The sequence below is a fragment of the Tachysurus vachellii genome, chromosome 18 (assembly GCF_030014155.1).
Source record: "Tachysurus vachellii isolate PV-2020 chromosome 18, HZAU_Pvac_v1, whole genome shotgun sequence".
Classification (NCBI taxonomy): domain Eukaryota; kingdom Metazoa; phylum Chordata; class Actinopteri; order Siluriformes; family Bagridae; genus Tachysurus; species Tachysurus vachellii.
This window is the reverse complement of record NC_083477.1, coordinates 22385833-22404397: the sequence shown is the minus strand read 5'-3', so window position 1 is coordinate 22404397 and position 18565 is coordinate 22385833. Positions and strand designations below refer to the sequence as shown.

The following is an 18565-nucleotide window of genomic DNA, read 5'->3' as shown; positions in this document are numbered from 1 at the left end:
ACATTTCTCTCTCTCTCTCTCTCTCTCTCTCTCTCTCTTCATCCCTCTCTGTCTCCCTCAATCTCTTATGTACTGCAACATTTTTGGCCATTAAATTTTCATTGGTTTCTTCCTCAGCAGCTGTAAGAATAACTCCAGTTCACCACTGACCCAAGATAAATATAGCAACAGGACCACAAGGCTCATGCAAGAGAGAGAGAGAGACACAGAGAGAGAGAGAGAGAGAGAGAGAGAGAGAGAGAGAGAGAGAGAGAGAGAGAGAGACAGGGAACAGAAAGGAAGAGAGAGAGAGAGAGAGAGAAAAAACAGAGCAAGAGATTTTAAACTGTTAAAGTTAATTCTTTAGTAATCTGTTCTTTTACTTATACACCAGGAACTGCATACAGCATGGGGCTGAAATCAGAGATGAAGTCCAGGATATTCTGAGAGCAATTTAGAACTTTATTACTTCACAAACGGTCCTCCTGCAGTCATATGGACATCATCAGTACACAGATCAGTACAGATGGTAGACACAGCATGGATCACTTCATAGTGAACAGAACAAGGAAAAAGAAAATGCAGACCATAAAATGAATAAAAACTGAGCCCTTGCCATTTGACCTTGATCTCTTACTGACTTTCCAGCATTCAGTCAGGATGGTCATCTTAAGAGGACTTCAGTGATTCATGCAGTCATTTTTAAAACATGATTTAACAAGATGGCTGGCACAGAAATGAAGAGAACAGAAGGTCCTTCTTTAAATAAACAGTCTGTTCCTCTGTGATAAGAGCAGACATTCTGCTGGTTCTGATGCTCTGTATATTTCTCTTACTGTTCAGCACAAATTTAGTCCCATGCTTTTCCCAACACAAGCTTTGTGCTGAATTTCTCTAGATATTTCTTTAACTGCCAAATCAGCTCTGTTAAGAAAATAACGTTTTCAGCAGTGATGTTAGAAAACTTTTCACTTCATCAAATCTGTTTTCAACATTATTTTACTTCCCTGAAATCTGGAATCATCACAGTGCCAAAACGTCAGATGGACATCATGTGACTCACATAGTACAGGAGATCTGTCCAGCCCTCCATAGTGATGCACTGGAAGACGGTGAGAACGGCAAACAGGATGTTGTCAAACTGTGTGATTCCGTAGTTCGGTCCAAGCCAGTATTTTCTACAGGTCGTACCATTTGGACAGAGTCGAGAGGGGAGCTCAGTTCCACATGGAAACTCTTCCCGGATTTCATCTGTTAAAAATACACACACCTTCATCAGTCCACAGATTCTTCTACACTACACACTACGCAGGCCTTCAAATCAATCTTTACAGCAAAATAATTACAACATTTACAGATTAGCGTCATAAGCTCACCAGTGATGTCATCGAAACAGGTGGTGTGAAATTTGCCAATGTAGAACTCAAGGCCAATGATGGCAAACATGAGAATGGCGAAGAAAAGCAGCAGGCCGATCTGCAGCAAAGGGATCATGGCCTTCATGATGGATTTGAGCACTACCTGCAGGCCTGGAAGACAAACAGACACTCACACTATTGTTTAATGAGTTTTTGGTCATGTAGGTATTTGATCCCAAATGTATTGACTAATTTTGGAGGTTTACATTAACACCCTTTTTATTTCCACAACAATAATATCAAAGTGAAAAATCTCCCTCATTCTCTTTTTTCTTGTTCTGTTCCTCCGACACTCACTGGGAATTCCAGACACCAGCTTCAAGGGTCTCAGCACTCTGACAGCCCGCAGCGTCCGCAGGTCAAAGTCTGAACCCACTGTGGATAGGATTCTGTAAAGGAAAGTGAAGAACTGAGCATGTGTGTTGGGAGTGAAATGAATTATTACAGACCAGTAGTCTGAAACAGCCAAAGAATATTGATGCAAATAAATGAAAATATTTGATTTAATTATTTTTTCTAACAGTTTTTTTTGTTTCCGGTGATCACACAGATGTTTAGTGTGATTCAGGTCTGGACAACTTCACAAACACTCATTTTCTGTTAGTGAACCTGAAAGAAATACCTTTTCATCTTCAGCTTACTAGCAGACACCTGAAGATATTTTCACTAAGGTCGACTGGTATTTGTAACAATTCCTGATTCTCTTCAGCTTGATAAAAAGCTGAAGAAATGCAGCTCTAAATCATGATGCTACCACCAGCATGATGCACCATGGGGATGAGGCAAACAAATGTGTGTTTGACGTGTAAAGAATATGTGACTGTTGTCACTTGCACTGCCACATACACCTGTCACGCCTTTCATGTTGCCCTAAGTCCTTCATTCTGAAATTTGAAGGACGTCCTGTTCCTTGTGATGTCACTGTGGTGCTCCATTTTCTCTGTTTGTTAATGATGGTATGTGATTGGTTCATTCTGAACAAAGCCACAATCCCAAAGGAACCAGGTTATTTTTTAAGTAAGTTTTTTTCCCCTAAAATTGCAAGATTTATCTTGGTTTATTTTTTTTACATAAAAAACTGCCATTTTAAGAGCGCAGTGTTAATGTTTGATATCCATTGTACATATATAAATATCATGTTTGTGCGCATTAGGGACACAGGAATTATGATTCCGATTCAATCAGAGTTCTTCATGTCTAATTAAATATATATTGTTAATTTGTAAATAGAAATAATATCCCTGTGAACCACATCCCTAGGGTAATGGATGATTCCTCATTCACCCCGTTTCTAAGGTAACCAGTCTGTTCTCATTCATAACTGTTGCCATGGAAACAACATTCTTCCACCATTGATAGAATCACAGCATCTCTGTGGTAACAGTCCAGGAAAAGGTGGAGTCTAATTTATTGATTTATTCTCTGTCACAGTCACCGAATTTAAAAAAACAAATCATACTGATCTGTTCACAATGCTACACACACACACACACACACACACACACACACACACACACTTCATCACATCGTCCTGCTGCAGCCTTAATGGCTACAGGCCATTAGTATTTTTTTTTTGTTTGCTTAACACTGCAGTGATGTTTTAAGAGCAGAGTTAGTGTAATTATGGTTGGTAAGAAAAACATCTTACATGTATTGCTTTTCATCTTTTCTCATGGCCCATGGCAGAGGGACGGAGCCCCAAAACACCACAGTATAAGACACACTTTACACCATCATGGCCCATGGCAGAGGGACGGAGCCCCAAAACACCACAGTATAAGACCCATTTTACCCCAGACTACACAAAGTGTCCCCCTGTGTTATAAGCATTAAACATAATGACACACACTGTACAGTTTGTAACAGTGACTTCAGCATTGGGGTAAATGATTGTAAAAGACGTGTTGACGTGACTTCAACACGTTTCTGTTCATCTTCAGCTTATATAAATAGTAAAAGTGACCTACATATTTTAATATAATTAACACATAATTGGGTAACACTTTACAATATGGTTCATTAGTTAACATTAGTTTACTACGTTAGTTAACATGAACTAATAATGAACAGCACTTCTAAAGCATTTATTTATCGTTGTTAATGTTAATTTGAACATTTGCTAATACATTATTTATATCTTGTTAACTTTAGTTAATGCACTGTGAACTAACATGAACAAACCATAAACAACTGTATTTTTATTAACTAACTGGTCCTCCTTTATTTATTTATTTGGGGGGGGGGGGAGACGACAACACCTCCCAAAAAAACACCTCCCTAAAAATACTTTTTGCAGGTTGGGATGTCTGTAACAGGGACACTGAGACCAGATGCCATCTCTATATATATGAGACTTTATTGTACAATAAATTTATCATTTGGATAAATTCCCCTCCAAACCCAAAAGCCTTCAACACTCTGAAAAGGTCTTGATGGTCAACTCGATCAAATGCTTTTTCCTAATGGAGTGATAAATTTCCTACATTTATATTATTACTCATAGCATCATCAATTACATCACATACTAAATGTAGATTGTCAGTGATACATCTGTCTCTTATACAATAATATTGTCCTAGTGTATGATTTTGTACAATATTTTGTTTAACCTATTAACAAGCCACTTTGATATGAGATTATATTGATGATAAAGCAACAGGGTTTTTTTTCAGTCTACTCTTATGTACTGGCAGGAAGTTCATCTCCCATCATGTTCTTTTAAATGAAAAAGATTTCTCTCACAAACCACCCTAAAGTCTCTAAACACGAGTTTGAATGAGATGTGAACTGCTGACTAAAGTCGCTGCTCTCACTTTTTCCAGATTTCACTTTTCCCACATTACAGAGGAAATAAATGTCCAAGTCTGGAAAAAACTCACTCACTTCAGTACTTTTACCTTTAGTTTCATCAAGAAATTGGATAATTTGAGCCTCACTATACAGATCTTCACTGACCAGCTTTGACATCTCTGACCCTTCAGACCATTGATCATCATCTTTTATGCTGTCTTTAGTAAACTGAGACAATCTATCCTGATCATCTGGTAGACTTTGCTCTACTGCTTGTACATTCATTGTCTTCTTGTTTATGAGGGCAAGAGAAGCGTTAATGGCCTCACTGCATTCAAAGCATTTGAAGTTATCGGTAGTTGCATACAGCAGATATGAACCTTCTCCTTTAACACTTGTCACCTGCATGATTAAACGTGTTTAAGGGTGACGTTTTTGCAACCTAACCTTAAGTTCTTTAATTGTGACTTTAGTCGCTGGAGCTGCTAAAGGAGTCATTCCTTTAATCCACAACTCACTTTCAGACAGCTGAATGACTAACTGTTCTGTCAACGACTGCCTTATTCATTCATGATGCTGAGAGAATATTGTGCCACCCCAAGTACATCCTCCACGCTCACGCCAGGCTCAGGCACACACCTGCACCCATTACGCAGTGTCAGGTGTAAGGTTTCCTGGCCAGATACGTACGCCATACCGACACGTGACAAAAAGCCGCTAGCAGTTTAGAGTGTTCAATAGTTTTTTTTTAAAAAATACAATTCCATCTAAAGGGGGAACAAAGTAAGGAAAGAAACTGAAAAAGAGCTCAAATTTTCTCTTTCACTCTAACAAACATGCTCCACTTGCCCCACCACACTCAGAGAGAGAGAGAGAGACAGAGAGAGAGAGAGAGAGAGAGAGAGAGAGAGAGAGAGAGAGAGACAGAGAGAGAGAGAGAGAGAGAGAGAGAGACAGAGAGAGAGAGAGAGACAGAGAGAGAGAGAGAGAGAGAGAGAGAGAGAATAGAGCTTTAGTTGATCATCGATCATCTGCAGCATTGAAAAAGCAGGTTACTGCAGCAACTCCTGCATTCTCATTCGCTTGCTCGGCCTCTCTCTCTCTCTCGCTCTCTCTCTCTCTCTCTCTCTCTCTCTCTCTCTCTCTCTCTCTCTCTCTCTCTCTCTCTGACTATTTTTTTCCAATCTTACTTCTCTTCTCCAGTTTCATCCACACCCCGTCTCATCCTCTCTCTCTCTCTCTCTCTCTCTGTACATCTTTCTCCATAATGTGAGAAATGTAAAAAAAAGATTACATGATATTTTTACTGCACTCCCTTCTTTTTCTCATTCCTGTACAGAATTTTTACATTAACTCTCTCTCTCTAGCTCTCTCTCACATACACACACATGCACACACGTTCATATTTGTCCTTGTTTCCTGATTTTTCCCTGCACCACAATTATATGGCTGACCTACTTACAGATGGAGTCTCATATACAGTACATTAAGTACACACAGATGATGCTGTACTGTAAGACTATTTAAATTTATCCATGGAAATTTGGTTCTGAAGATCACAGCAATTGCAAGATAAGCAAAGGACAGGAAGTGATATCACAGAGGATGAGTGTATCCTCTGTGTATCCCCAACACTATCCCTAGCATGTATCCCCAGACTCTGCATCCAGGTGTGATTTCTAAAGGGACAAGTGCAAGCTATCTCTTCCCTTTTATCGGCTGCATGGGGAAAGTCTTAGCTCTTAAAGCGAAGGCCTACATGGTCACAGCGAAAGCCCCCTGCATGAAATCTGGACAGCCGGTCAGGCAAGAGAGGACCTGAAGTTGTCGGTCATCTCTGCCTGGCAGGACAGAAAGAAGTCCTAATGCCTGAGGGCTAAAGTTTCTAGGCATATCCCTATAGGGCCGTCTCCACTGCCGCCTACCCCACCACCTCTTGCTTTGGAGATTAGCCAAGCTCCTGTTCCTTATGTATCATCACCTCCTGGGTTAGACTTTGCCAGCTCACTGTTTCAGAGCACCAGGTGAGGTAAGAACAGTGAGAGGCTTATATATCTCTCAGACCATCTTGCAGCATGGAAATTACTGCCAGGTGAGTCACACTGGGTTCAGTAGAGCATATTCTCCTCCCAGATTGAGCCTCCAGCCTTTACAGCTGGCATTTCTTGGTTACCAAGAAGGACGGGGCAAATGGCAAAACTTTTGGACCTGCATTCTTATGTTACCGCTCAAGGTCACTGTGTCACAGAGCAAGAACTGTTTTGTGGCAATAATCCTGAAGCATGCCTAGGTTCACATAGGTATCTTGCCAGAGCATAAGAGACTTCCCAGGTTTACTTTCAGGGGCAAAGTGTAGCCATGCTGGGATCTCACCTTTTGGCCTAGTGTTATTGCTCACTCCCATTAAGTGCATGGAGGCTGCTCTGGCATCATTGCACCCCGGGGCATCTTGGCTCAGTCAAGCCATTTAGATGCCGTGCTTGCCCACATGAGATCCTAGGCCTTAGCATAAACTTTGGGAAGTTTGCTTTCTCCCATTCAGAGAACCACCTTCTTTGAGAATAGTTTGGGATTAAGCTATGATGTGGGCCATCTGTATCCCACTCTGGGATTCCATCCTTTCTGTCATATAGAAAATCTGACTAGGTCAATGCCTCTCTGCTGCTCAGGTGCAGAGGGTGCTCAGCTCATAGTGGTAGTGACTGAAGCTATTCCTTCGGGTCTGCTACACCTGAGATCATTTCAACTCTGGCTCACCAGCAGGGTTTTTTCACACCCACAGACATCCTTTTCAGGGTCACAAGGGTTACGCATCAGGTTACCCTTTTTATCTGGACAGACCCCAGTTACTCACCTTGGGTCTCACTCAGACTCAAGACTCTTTCGACGGACGCCTCTTTAGCCGAGCAGAAGTGGCTTTGCTTATCCACTATCCCCTGTGCCTTTCTCTCTTCACCATACCCCCTTGGGCTGGATGCTATGTTGCAAATGTAGCTGAGGCTCTGTCTGGATACTTAAACCAGGGTACACCATGACTGAGTCCTTCTGTTACTGTTGGCTCCTCATTGGCCCATTCTGGCTTGCAGACCTATGTTCACCTATGTACCTTCACGATGATGCTCCTTGTTGTGCTGGGTAGTGATTGCTATTTCCTAGTCCTACATGACACACTGAAACATGCCCCTCTGGGATATTTGTGCTGTGGTAGGTTGGTTCTCTCTGCACACCCATATCAGGTTCTATAAACTGGACCTGGACACCACTCCTGGGTCTTTCAGATAGTGGTGTTCTGCTTCTGGCTCGTTTGTGCTCTTTCAGACCTCTGGGAAAGATGGAGATCAGATCTCCCAGCGTGTGGCAACATTGGTAGTAAATGGAAAAGGAAACACTTCAACTAGCACTTCTTTCCTTATCTTTTGCATTAAAAAAAAACACACACACAACCTTTGACACGTTTTCATTGTAACTATGAACAAATGTTTTAAACTCATGGTATCTTAAGTATGTAACCTAGTGAGCCAGAATTAATGTAGTCAATGTTAGAGATTTAAGCACTTATGTACGTCGCTCTGGATAAGGGCGTCTGTCACATGATGTAAATGTAAATGGTAGTACATGTAGTATTCCCATAACATTGATTCTGCCTTGATGCAGCATTGAGTTCCCTCACAAGGGAACTATCCTAGGTGACCTGTGGAACCCAGTTCCATAAGAAGGAAACAAGACATGATAAATCAGCATGATTTCACACAGAGCTTCAGACACACCTTCTTCATTCCCATAGTGTCAGCCATGATGTTTAACATGTTTGTTTATAAAGATTTTTCTATTACTATATTGATTGTTCTCTTTATTTAAATACTTGCTATTTTGTGTTGATTAGAAATAAATCCCATAAAATCCATTTTGGTTCCAATACTATAAAATGCTGAAATTATCATATATGAATGAATACTAATGCAAGACTGTGTGTTTGTGTGTGTGCGTGTGTGTGCGTGTGTGTGTGTGTTTGTGTGTGTTTGTGTGCGTATGTGTGTGTTTGTGTTTGTGTGTGTGTTTGTGTGTGTGTGTTTGTGTGTGTATGTGTGTGTTTGTGTGTGTGTGTTTGTGTGTGTGTTTGTGTGTCTGTGTGTATGTGTCTGTGTTTGTGTGTTTATATGTGTGTATGTGTTTGTGTGCGTGTGTTTGTGTGTGTGTGTTTGTGTGTGTGTGTTTGTGTGTGTGTTTATGTGTGTGTTTGTATGTGTTTCTATGTTTGTGTGTGTGTTTGTGTGTGTGTGTGTGTTTTTGTGTGTCTGTGTGTGTCTGTGTGTTTTTGTGTGTGTGTTTACGTGTGTTTGTGTGTGTGTGTTTTTGTGTGTGTCTGGGTGTGTGTGTTTGTGTTTGTGCATGACTCTATATAGGACTCACCCAGTCAGCACCACTACAAAGTCCATGACGTTCCAGCCATTTCGGAGGTAGGAGCCTTTATGGAAGGCAAAACCCAAAGCCAGAATCTTAATGCCAGATTCAAAGCAGAAGATGCCGATAAAATAAGGTTCTGTGTCATCCTGAAAAAGAGAGAAAGCTGTGGCTCCAATCTGAGCTAATAAAGACAATATAAAAACAGACATTCTATATTAAAGTCCGCTTTTACATCAGAGCAAAACAATAACTGAAGCAAATAATGACAAAGACAAACTCTCTCTCTCTCTCTCTCTCTCACACACACACACACACACACACACACACACACACACAGGACTAACCAGGCGCTCAGACATTGGTGTCTTGTCACCATCAGGAAGATGCTGCTCCAGCGCCAGGACAATGCAGTTAGCGATGATTGTGGCCAAGATCATGTACTCAAAAGGAGTGAGAGACTCAGGTCAAGGAGAAAAAACAAACTACACGTGTATAAAAAACAAACTACACGTGTATAAAAAACAAACTACACGTGTTTAATACCATGAAGAGGCACAAACAAATGATTTAATGTTGGCTTCCTAAAATTCTTATATTCACAAAATGTATCATTCCTAATCATCTAAACACACAGTATCTTTTCACTCAACATGAGGAGTTTGTAATGGATAAAAACTAAATGATAAAGAAATGGTCATTAGTGTTAATTTTGAGTGAATGTGGAGCAGAACACCATGCTCCACATGCTCCACACACCAGTCCATGCTCATGGTGAACTTGTGAGGTGAAATAGTGCAAAATAATTTTCCTTCAACACACTTTCATTAGATGTTTAAGCGTTTTAAGTAAACTGTATAAAATAAATAAGGAATTATATTTTAATACAATTGTCAATACTTGAAAACACTCAGGGTGAATGTGTAGACACAAGAGTGTGTGTGTGTGTGTGTGTGTGTGTGTGTGTGTGTGTGTGTGTGTGTGTGATTATTCAGTGCCCTTTTTACACAGCTGCTTGGCAGGATGCAGAGATGAAAGCATGTGTCCCCTGTTCTCTCAGGAGGATGAATGGACGTCATGTCCCCCCCACTGCCTGCCAGTGTGTGATATGGCCGCACTATGATGTGGCCACTGCCTGAGCGTGTAAGTGTGTGTGTGTGTGTGTGTGTGTGTGTGTGTGTGTGTGTATTCTTTGAAGAGACTAAATGAATAAGGGTTTCTGTTAAAAGGGTGTGTGAGCATACGTACGCTGCTGTGATCTATTTTCCAAAAAGCCTTCAATTATGAATCTTCCATCAAGCACACACGCACACGCACACGCACACACGCACACACGCACACACAGATTGCAGAGAGAAAATATGGAAACAAAAAAAATATCTCTCTCCATATCTCAATTTTCCAGCAGCTCTTGGTTCTTTTTGCAACATTTCAAATCTTCATTATTTCATTTTACATCCCTCTGCCTCATGTACACATTCTCTCAAACTCAAAACAGTCTGCACTGTCAGCAAGTGCTCATTCTCTCTCTCTCTCTCTCTCTCTCTCTCTCTCTCTCCCTCTCACACACACACACACACACACACACATGCACAGGACTAACCAGGTGCTGGAAGATGCTGCTCCAGTGCCAGGACAATGCAGTTAGCAATGATTGTGGATCATGCACACACAGACACACACACACTCGCACACACAGTTGTGAATATGATAACTTTTCATCTACCAGGTTGGGTCTAAAAACACTCTTAAAGTTTTACATCACTGCCGAGTAATTATGTCTGGTTTTGACAATAACATGGCTGCAGTGTTTGTGCTACTAGAAGGTGATTCCATTTGTGTGTGTGTATGTGTGTGTGTCTGTGTGTGTAAGGGAGAGACAAAGGGAGAGAGACAAAGAGAGAGACAGAAAGAGAGACAGATTAAGAGAGACAAAGAGACAGAAAGAGAGACAGAGACAGAGAGAGCAGTGTGTGACTTCAGCAGCATGAATGAAAGATCAGTGCATCAGTCTCCCTGCACTTAGTGCCTAAAATCACACACACACATGCACACACACACACACACTAAATAATTCACAAGTATGCAAAGAGAAAAAAGGCAGAGCGCAAGAAAAAGAGAGTAACAGAGTAACAGATAGACAGAGCAAATGCATTTGAAATGAGTGAATTATGTAGCACTGCTTGACCTTTAACCTATTTAATGAAAATAATAATTTAAGTCTTTAAGTCTTTATGACCCAAGTTAAACAAACCCTAGCTAAACAAACCCAAGTTAAACAAACCCTAGTTAAACAAACCCTAGCTAAACAAACCCAAGCTAAACAAACCTGTTTCATGAAACTTTTCTACAATATAGCAGAATGATTATTGCTCTACAGCTCATGCGATGTTAATGTGTTGTTTTTATGTCACCCATTTTATCTACTGTTTGTCTCCTGGAACATTGTGTCAAACAAGCTCAGGTGCTTCATCCTGTGTCCCACTGGAATAAAGCTCTCCAGAGCCACCAGACAGGAAGCCTGCAGACTGCATCATTTTCCAACCAGAAAAATGGTTCCTCTCTTCTTGATCATCTCAGCACCTTCACCTCTGGCCTGGTCATTAATGACCTAAATCTACATCTGTATTCTGTAAAGATGCAGCGACAAAATCTGTTGTTAAAAGTGACAATAAAACTGAGCTGAACACAACCTCCATCACCTCAGAAATAAATCATGTCAGCCATATCTGAAGACTAAATACTGGCATTTATAGGTTATGCATAATTTTAAATATGAAAATACATAAATAAATAAACAAATAAAATATAATATAATAAAATAAAATAAAAGGTAACCTGATACAGATTTCAGCCTTTATTGCCATCAGGGTTAATAAAAGAAACTGATACATGCAAAAGTTCTTTTTCTCTCTCATCACTCCATCTCTCTGCTCTAAACAATCCTTCAGTGTCTTTTCTTCATCAGAGTAGGAATCAGAACTCAGTGTGGACGTCAGTAATCATCTGTCATTTTTAGAAAGCTACACCTTGGATTAATTTTTTTTAGCAGATCTATTTGGAAATAATGGAAATCTGCAGAGTCAAGCATGTGTCCATATGCTGTTTTATGGTGATACTGAACAGGTTTCTTCTTTATATTCAGCTGAATTTTTCTCCAGTAACAGTAGAAGACTTTAATATTCATTTTAAATTAGTATTAAATATGGAAAATATAGTCACACTTCCCCAGTCTGAATCTTTACTTCATCTTATTTAAAATCTGTCTGTCATAATGTCTGCACTTCAGCGTGCAAAATCACATCAGTTACTGCACAAAGTTGACCCAGAATTTGAAAATCTGTTAATGATGGTTCTGTGTCTAAATCTAAAGCCAGCGTTCCCTTTACACTCACTAAAAAATATTTAGTGCTATAAAAACTAGTACCATGTAATGACCTTCACTATCACACTTAGCAAATCTAGTCTATCAAATGAATCTGAGGGGTGGCATCCTGTAGTGTGCTAAACAATGGACCAAGAGATTATACACCAAATCTAATGCATTTAGATGTAAGAGAAATTGCTAAGATATTTTAATTCAGAAAATTTGTCACTGTTTCATATAATAGTATAATAAACTCATATATAAATCAAATTTATATGAGCAACCTTTAGAAAAATGTAGATCATAATACAGTTAGCACATGAAAGCTTGTCACTGTTCAACAGAATAAGAAAATAGACAAATTGAAATAATTAAGGCTCTCTGGGATCTCCTGTCTCCCTCTGGTGTTCACATGTGTCCTCCTACTGGTCTCACTAGTTAAGAACCGAATACTCTGAAATCCTGCAGCAAAACCAATAACAAAGCTAAATGAAACAGCCATAGATCAGAAACTCATGAACCATCAGACCTTCTGTAGCAGAGACACAAACATGTGCATTTATATAAACAGTTTGTCTGGAGCCAGAGCTTCAAGGAAGAATTTAGATTTTGGATTGATTTTATATTTCATAATTAACAGCATGGGACATTTATTTAAAGAGTTTAAAGTGTGTGTTTACTGTCCAAAATTCTCAAAACAAATCTGTTCAAAGTCAAAAGTGGTAATGTGAATAATCACCAAACTGTGTTAACTGTGAGATCTAATCATCAACAGTTAAGCATTAAAATCTGTCATCACCATTCAGTTCTGATTGTTTGTTATCCGAACCTTAAGCAATGAATTTTATGTAGCTCGAGCTTTTTTGTGGTAAATAAATAAATTAAAGCTGCAGAACATCAACAATCTGTGTGGACTGAATCCTGTTTCAGATGTTAACAGAAAGTAAGTATATATATAATACAAATAATAAAATAAATAATAAAATAAGGTAAATATTTAACAGCAAATTAGTGAAAAACAAAATTTGATGATAAATATATCTTGTTATGTTACATTTTTACAAGTCCCGAAAAAAGCCACTTTTAAATTAAATCTACGATAAATCATTCACAAATACAGCATTTTAAAAGCTGAACCCATAATAAAGCAAATGAAATGATGTGTGTGTGTGTGTGTGTGTGTTTTAACCCATAACCAATGTTAAAAGTCTATTAAAGGTCTTTGTAGTCTATTGATTATGTTGGATCTTTGCCACACACACCAGAGATCTCTAACCACTCAGAGAAACCAACATTCTCTCAGTCGCCAGGCTGCTTGTATCATATATCGCATATCTGTAGTCTAGAAATATGAGTCATCTTCACTTATTCAGAAAGCACTTTCTTCATGCTTTTCTTGTTGATTTGAATTATTCTGTTAAAAAAGCATTGTACAGTAAGAAGGCCACTTCAAAATATATCAAAAATATATATCACAGAATTACCATCTATGACATCACAGTATCACCGTCTATGACATCAGAGTACAAAGGTTGATGGCATCACAGAATCACCGTCTATAACATCACAGTATCACTGTCTATGACATCACTGTATCACCGTCTAATAACATCACAGTATCTCTGTCTACGACATCACAGTACCACCATCTATGACATCACTCTATCACCGTCAATGACATCACTGTATCACCGTCTATAACATCACAGTATCACCGTCTATAACATCACAGTATCACCGTCAATGACATCACAGCACCACCGTCTATAACATCACAGTATCACCGTCTATAACATCACAGCACCACCGTCTATAACATCACAGTATCACCGACTATGACATCACAGTAACACTGTCTGAATAATACTGTATTGTGATCTATAACATTCCCGTCATTACTGTATCTACCATGTATGTAACATGGACTTTATCTCCGTCTGTAACATAACACATTATACAATAGTCTTTAGTGATCTTTCAGGGGTGCTTATATTTTTCATATATAGCTTGTATTTGTTTTACTGTGTGCATCATTTTGCTTGTCTCAGTTTGTCACATAAAATTCCAATTCTACCAACAGTTCCACCGATAGAGTTACTATACATCATTAGTTACTATCATTACTATACAGTTACTATACAACAGACATCACAAATGAAACGCCTTTTATGGATATAATTTTTGACTTAAAATATGAAATCTTATCAGATGAAGATAAAAAGTAAGAAGGGTTGCCAATGTAATGAGAAAACCATTAAAAGCAATGCACATACTGTACCAATGTGAGCTACACAGCCAGCTAGCAATGGTCCATAAGTCAGCATCAGGATCTTATCTGTCTGCTAAAGGGGAAGGAAAAACTTGGCCAAGATGTTTCTGAAATGACAGTTTCTCAATAATAATTTCTTGTTTATAGAACTGTTGTATAAAAGCAAACTCACACTCACTGAGTAAAAGTGAGCTGTGATCATCTACAATCTCGAACCTATGGCCAAAAGCACAGCTGTACTTATATTATAGCAATAACACATAATTCTAATACTTTCTTTGTTAAAAAAAAAGTCTTTGTTAAATTAAAAAGTCTTTGTTAATATAACAAATAATTAAAAGAGTTTTTATTATCTTTTTATAACATTAAATGCACAGAAAGATTTATCACTTATTTTCACTACTGGGATATTAGTAAAACTAATGGATAATAGAAAGCAAGAGAAATGAAATAATTAAAGTTCATTCATTCATCTTCTACCACTTATCCGAACTACCTCGGGTCACGGGGAGCCTGTGCCTATCTCAGGCGTCATCGGGCATCAAGGCAGGATACACCCTGGTCGGAGTGCCAACCCATCACAGGGCACACACACACACACTCTCATTCACTCACACACTCACACACTACGGACAATTTTCCAGAGATGCCAATCAACCTACCATGCATGTCTTTGGACTGAGGGAGGAAACCGGAGAACCCGGAGGAAACCCCCGAGGCACGGGGAGAACATGCAAACTCCACACACAAAAGGTGGAGGCGGGAATCGAACCCCGACCCTGGAGGTGTGAGGAGAACGTGCTAACCACTAAGTCACCGTGCCCCCCATAATTAAAGTTAATTAAAGTAAATAAAGATTTAGAGATTTCTAAAGCTGCTTTGTGATAATATCAAATGTTAATGTTGCTATACAAATAAAACTGAACTGAAAGTAAATGTAAATGAATGTAAGGCTTAATATACTAAACCTGCAAATTTACACAAACTGTGAATAAATTGAACAAAAGGTCAAACAGAAGAAGTTATTTATGAAGTTTTCAGCGGAAACAGATACTTTTTTAACCAAAAATGCATCCATGAATAAGTAAAAAGTCACTCTAACAAGTTTTTGATTAGCATTTGATTAGTCACCAGCAGCTTCAACACTGCAACCCTGACAACTGTGGAAAAAACCCTAACATGCGCAGACAAAAATCACAATCAGACTCATCTCACTGCAGCAAAAATGGCCAATAATTCACATGGAAACGTAAAGCATCTTTCACTAGAGTTAAACACACACACACACACACATACATACACATACACATACACATACACATACATACACACACACACACACACACATACATACACATACATACACACACACATACACACACACACATACATACACATACACACACACACATACATACACACACACACATACACACACACACATACATACACATACACACACACATACATACACATACACACACACACATACATACACACATACACATACATACACACACATACACACACTTACACACACACACACACACATATACACATACACACACATACACATAAACATACATGCACATACATACATACACACACACATACGTACACATACATACACATACATACACACACACACACATAAACATACATACACACACACACATACATACACACACACATACATACACACACACACATACATACACACACACGCACATACATACACACACACATACATACACACACATACATACATACACACACCCACACAAACACACACACACAAACACACACACCCACACATACATACACAAACACACACACACAAACATACATACATACACATACAAAAACACACACACACACACACACACACACAGGCCCTCTTCTTCCTGAAAGCCTTTCTGGACAAGGAAATGGAGGCTGCAACACCCCCCTCCTCTCTCTCTTTTCGACCTGAGTAACAGATTGCACATGCTGACATCAGCAAGTCGAGAAAGAACAGCGCGCGCGCAATTACTCATGCACACACGCGCGCGCGCTGTCGTGACGTTTTAAAACATACAATCTGTGAGAGTCTAATGGTGATTACTCCCCTAACCCACACCACCCGCCCAACCCTGGAAGCAAACCACATTCGAATGCTTTAATAGAGTTTGGACTGCACCTGGTGTGTAGTAAAGGACTGACCAATCAGCGTCAACACTAATGGCCTGTCTGAATCCTGTGCAGAAATAACCTGAGCACTTTCCTACCCAAATAACAGTAAGGATGCACCAGGGCTTTGTTATTTCGGTGTGACGGGGAGTTAAAGGATATGGCCACTCGGTGATCTTTTTGGCGTATTTTCTCACAAAGTTGTCCTCGCTGAATATGAAGAGGGAGCGGTTGACGGTGAGGCAGTTCTGTCGCACTGGGATTGGGTTGTACAGGGCCATGGTGCGCGCGCGCTGGGCCATCGACTGCTTGTACACGCGCTGCGCTCCCGGTGGGCCGCCCTGCCTGCTGGCCCCGCGCGCCGCGCCGCCCTGCCCGTGCGCATGCGCCACTGCACTGCCACCTCCACCGTACCGGGCCGGCGCCTCGTCTGTGAACCGCGCCATTCTGCACGCGCCGAACGCCAGTCTTCACGAAGCGGGAGGGAAGAAGGGGGTGAAGGTTCCGCGCGACGACCATTACATCCCACACATCACATACCGGGGGCGCGCGAGATTTACGTGCTGTGTTTATCTCACGTGTAAAAGGAAAAATTAAAGGGAAAAAAGAGATCCAGGCGCCGAGGGTTGATTAGCAAAAAAGTAATAAATAAATAAAAAGAGAGAAAGAATTCAAACGGGTCGTTCAGTCTCCTTGTTCACTGCAATTCAGATGGCTGTTTCTTCTTCACCTCATTTTTACATCCACATCACCGCCCGTCGTTGGCTCAGATTTCCTCTCTGTATAATCTGTAGAAACCTTCATCTTTTCTGTGGATCCATCGTAATGAGTTTGTAGAAAAAAAGCTTGTCCTTCTGTTAGACAGCTCGGAAACGGACACGGTCTCTTCTGCACCGCTCGCTCTGTAAAGGCCATAAAGGCTTCAGATCTTTCTGAAAAAGAACCAGATTTTAACGTCTTTGACCTTTTTTTTTCCAACTCAGCATTATGAAAAAATTTGTGGGACCCGTTCACGTCTTTTCCATCCAGGATAAATGGGGAGAAATCGGTGTATTACTTATTTATTTATTTATTTATTTCGAAACATCCGCAATATTCGGAACAGTGTAGTGATGCTCATTCTGCCTCCCGACGCCTCACGCTCTCGTCACCACACAGATTACCGGCATCAGTCATCCCGACCTTATAAATAAAGATTTGACGGTAAATTGTTCATTTCTCCACAATCATAGCTAGTAAAATAAAAAGAAAGGAAAACGGATCATCGATCGTTTGCTTGGTTTCTTCACAGATGAGGTGTCATCCTTCAGGCGGACTCCGGTGTTGAAGCGCTACAAAATCCCTTCTAAACAAACGGAACAAACGTTAGTGGTAGAAGGGCGACGGTGACGGTTCCGGCCGATCATAGCGTCTCGTACTCCGGGTTTCCGCGCTGTAAGCTGCGCGCGAGGACGTGCACATGATTCCGCCGCGCGTCCTTCGACTTGTCTCGGCTCGGCAGTTTCCTCCTCGAACGACCAGCGGCTCCTCTTTCCTCCTGGTCCTCTCCGTTAGCAGGAGGGGGAGGGGGTCACCGTAAAGGAGAAAGGAGGGTGGGGGCGCTCTCGTTCGCTGTGGGAAAAAAAGAAGTGAACACGGGTCCGGTACACCGGTGAATCGACTCCGAACGGCCGACGCGTAGTGTTATTAAAAGGTATTGATAAGTTCAGCGGTGCGCGTGCATTTGACCAAATATCCTTACACCTACTGCAGCGCGTGACGCGCGCGTCCCCGCACTAATCTGCGCCCCTGCATAGTGTTTATCCACCTTCTATCACGCGGACACCCGGTAGAGCGCGCGCACTCAGTCCTTGTAGCAAATCTCATGTTCTTGTCTCATATTCCTTCAGTGAGAGAGAGGAGGAGAGTCACATCGACCTGAGAACCGGAAACGTGTCTTTTCACTCTGCTATCAGGCTGAGAGCGATGAACAGGATGATTGTTTCTCAGCGGTGACGTAAAGAGAGATACAGAGATTATAACACAGTTCCGAATTAGTGCACAGAAATTTCCCAGTGAGCACCACAATGTTTTCCTCCAGTTCCTCCAGCACATTCATGTCCTTCTTCATCCCCATGATAAAGTGTTAACTCTCTGAACAGCTAAAGAAGGAAAATCTCCATTTATTTACTA

General features: G+C 40.5%; 1 protein-coding gene across 12 annotated transcripts in view; it reads right to left on the bottom strand.

Annotated features, from left to right (window-relative positions):
* cacna1aa (calcium channel, voltage-dependent, P/Q type, alpha 1A subunit, a) overlaps nt 1–18120 on the bottom strand; it is a 68425-nt gene extending 50305 nt beyond the window's left edge. For 10 of the 12 annotated variants that reach the window (XM_060891828.1, XM_060891829.1, XM_060891827.1 and 7 more), the window contains exons 1-5: nt 8936–9028; nt 8598–8737; nt 1695–1786; nt 1356–1508; nt 1043–1230 (exon numbers count right to left, since the gene is read on the bottom strand). In XM_060891828.1, coding sequence (XP_060747811.1) covers nt 1043–1230; nt 1356–1508; nt 1695–1786; nt 8598–8737; nt 8936–9028 — 666 coding nt within the window. Of the gene's footprint in view, nt 1–1042; nt 1231–1355; nt 1509–1694; nt 1787–8597; nt 8738–8935; nt 9042–16555 lie in introns of those variants that run through there. The other 2 variants (XM_060891832.1, XM_060891833.1) reach the window with 2 other exon arrangements.
* Nucleotides 18121–18565: the final 445 nt, after the last annotated feature.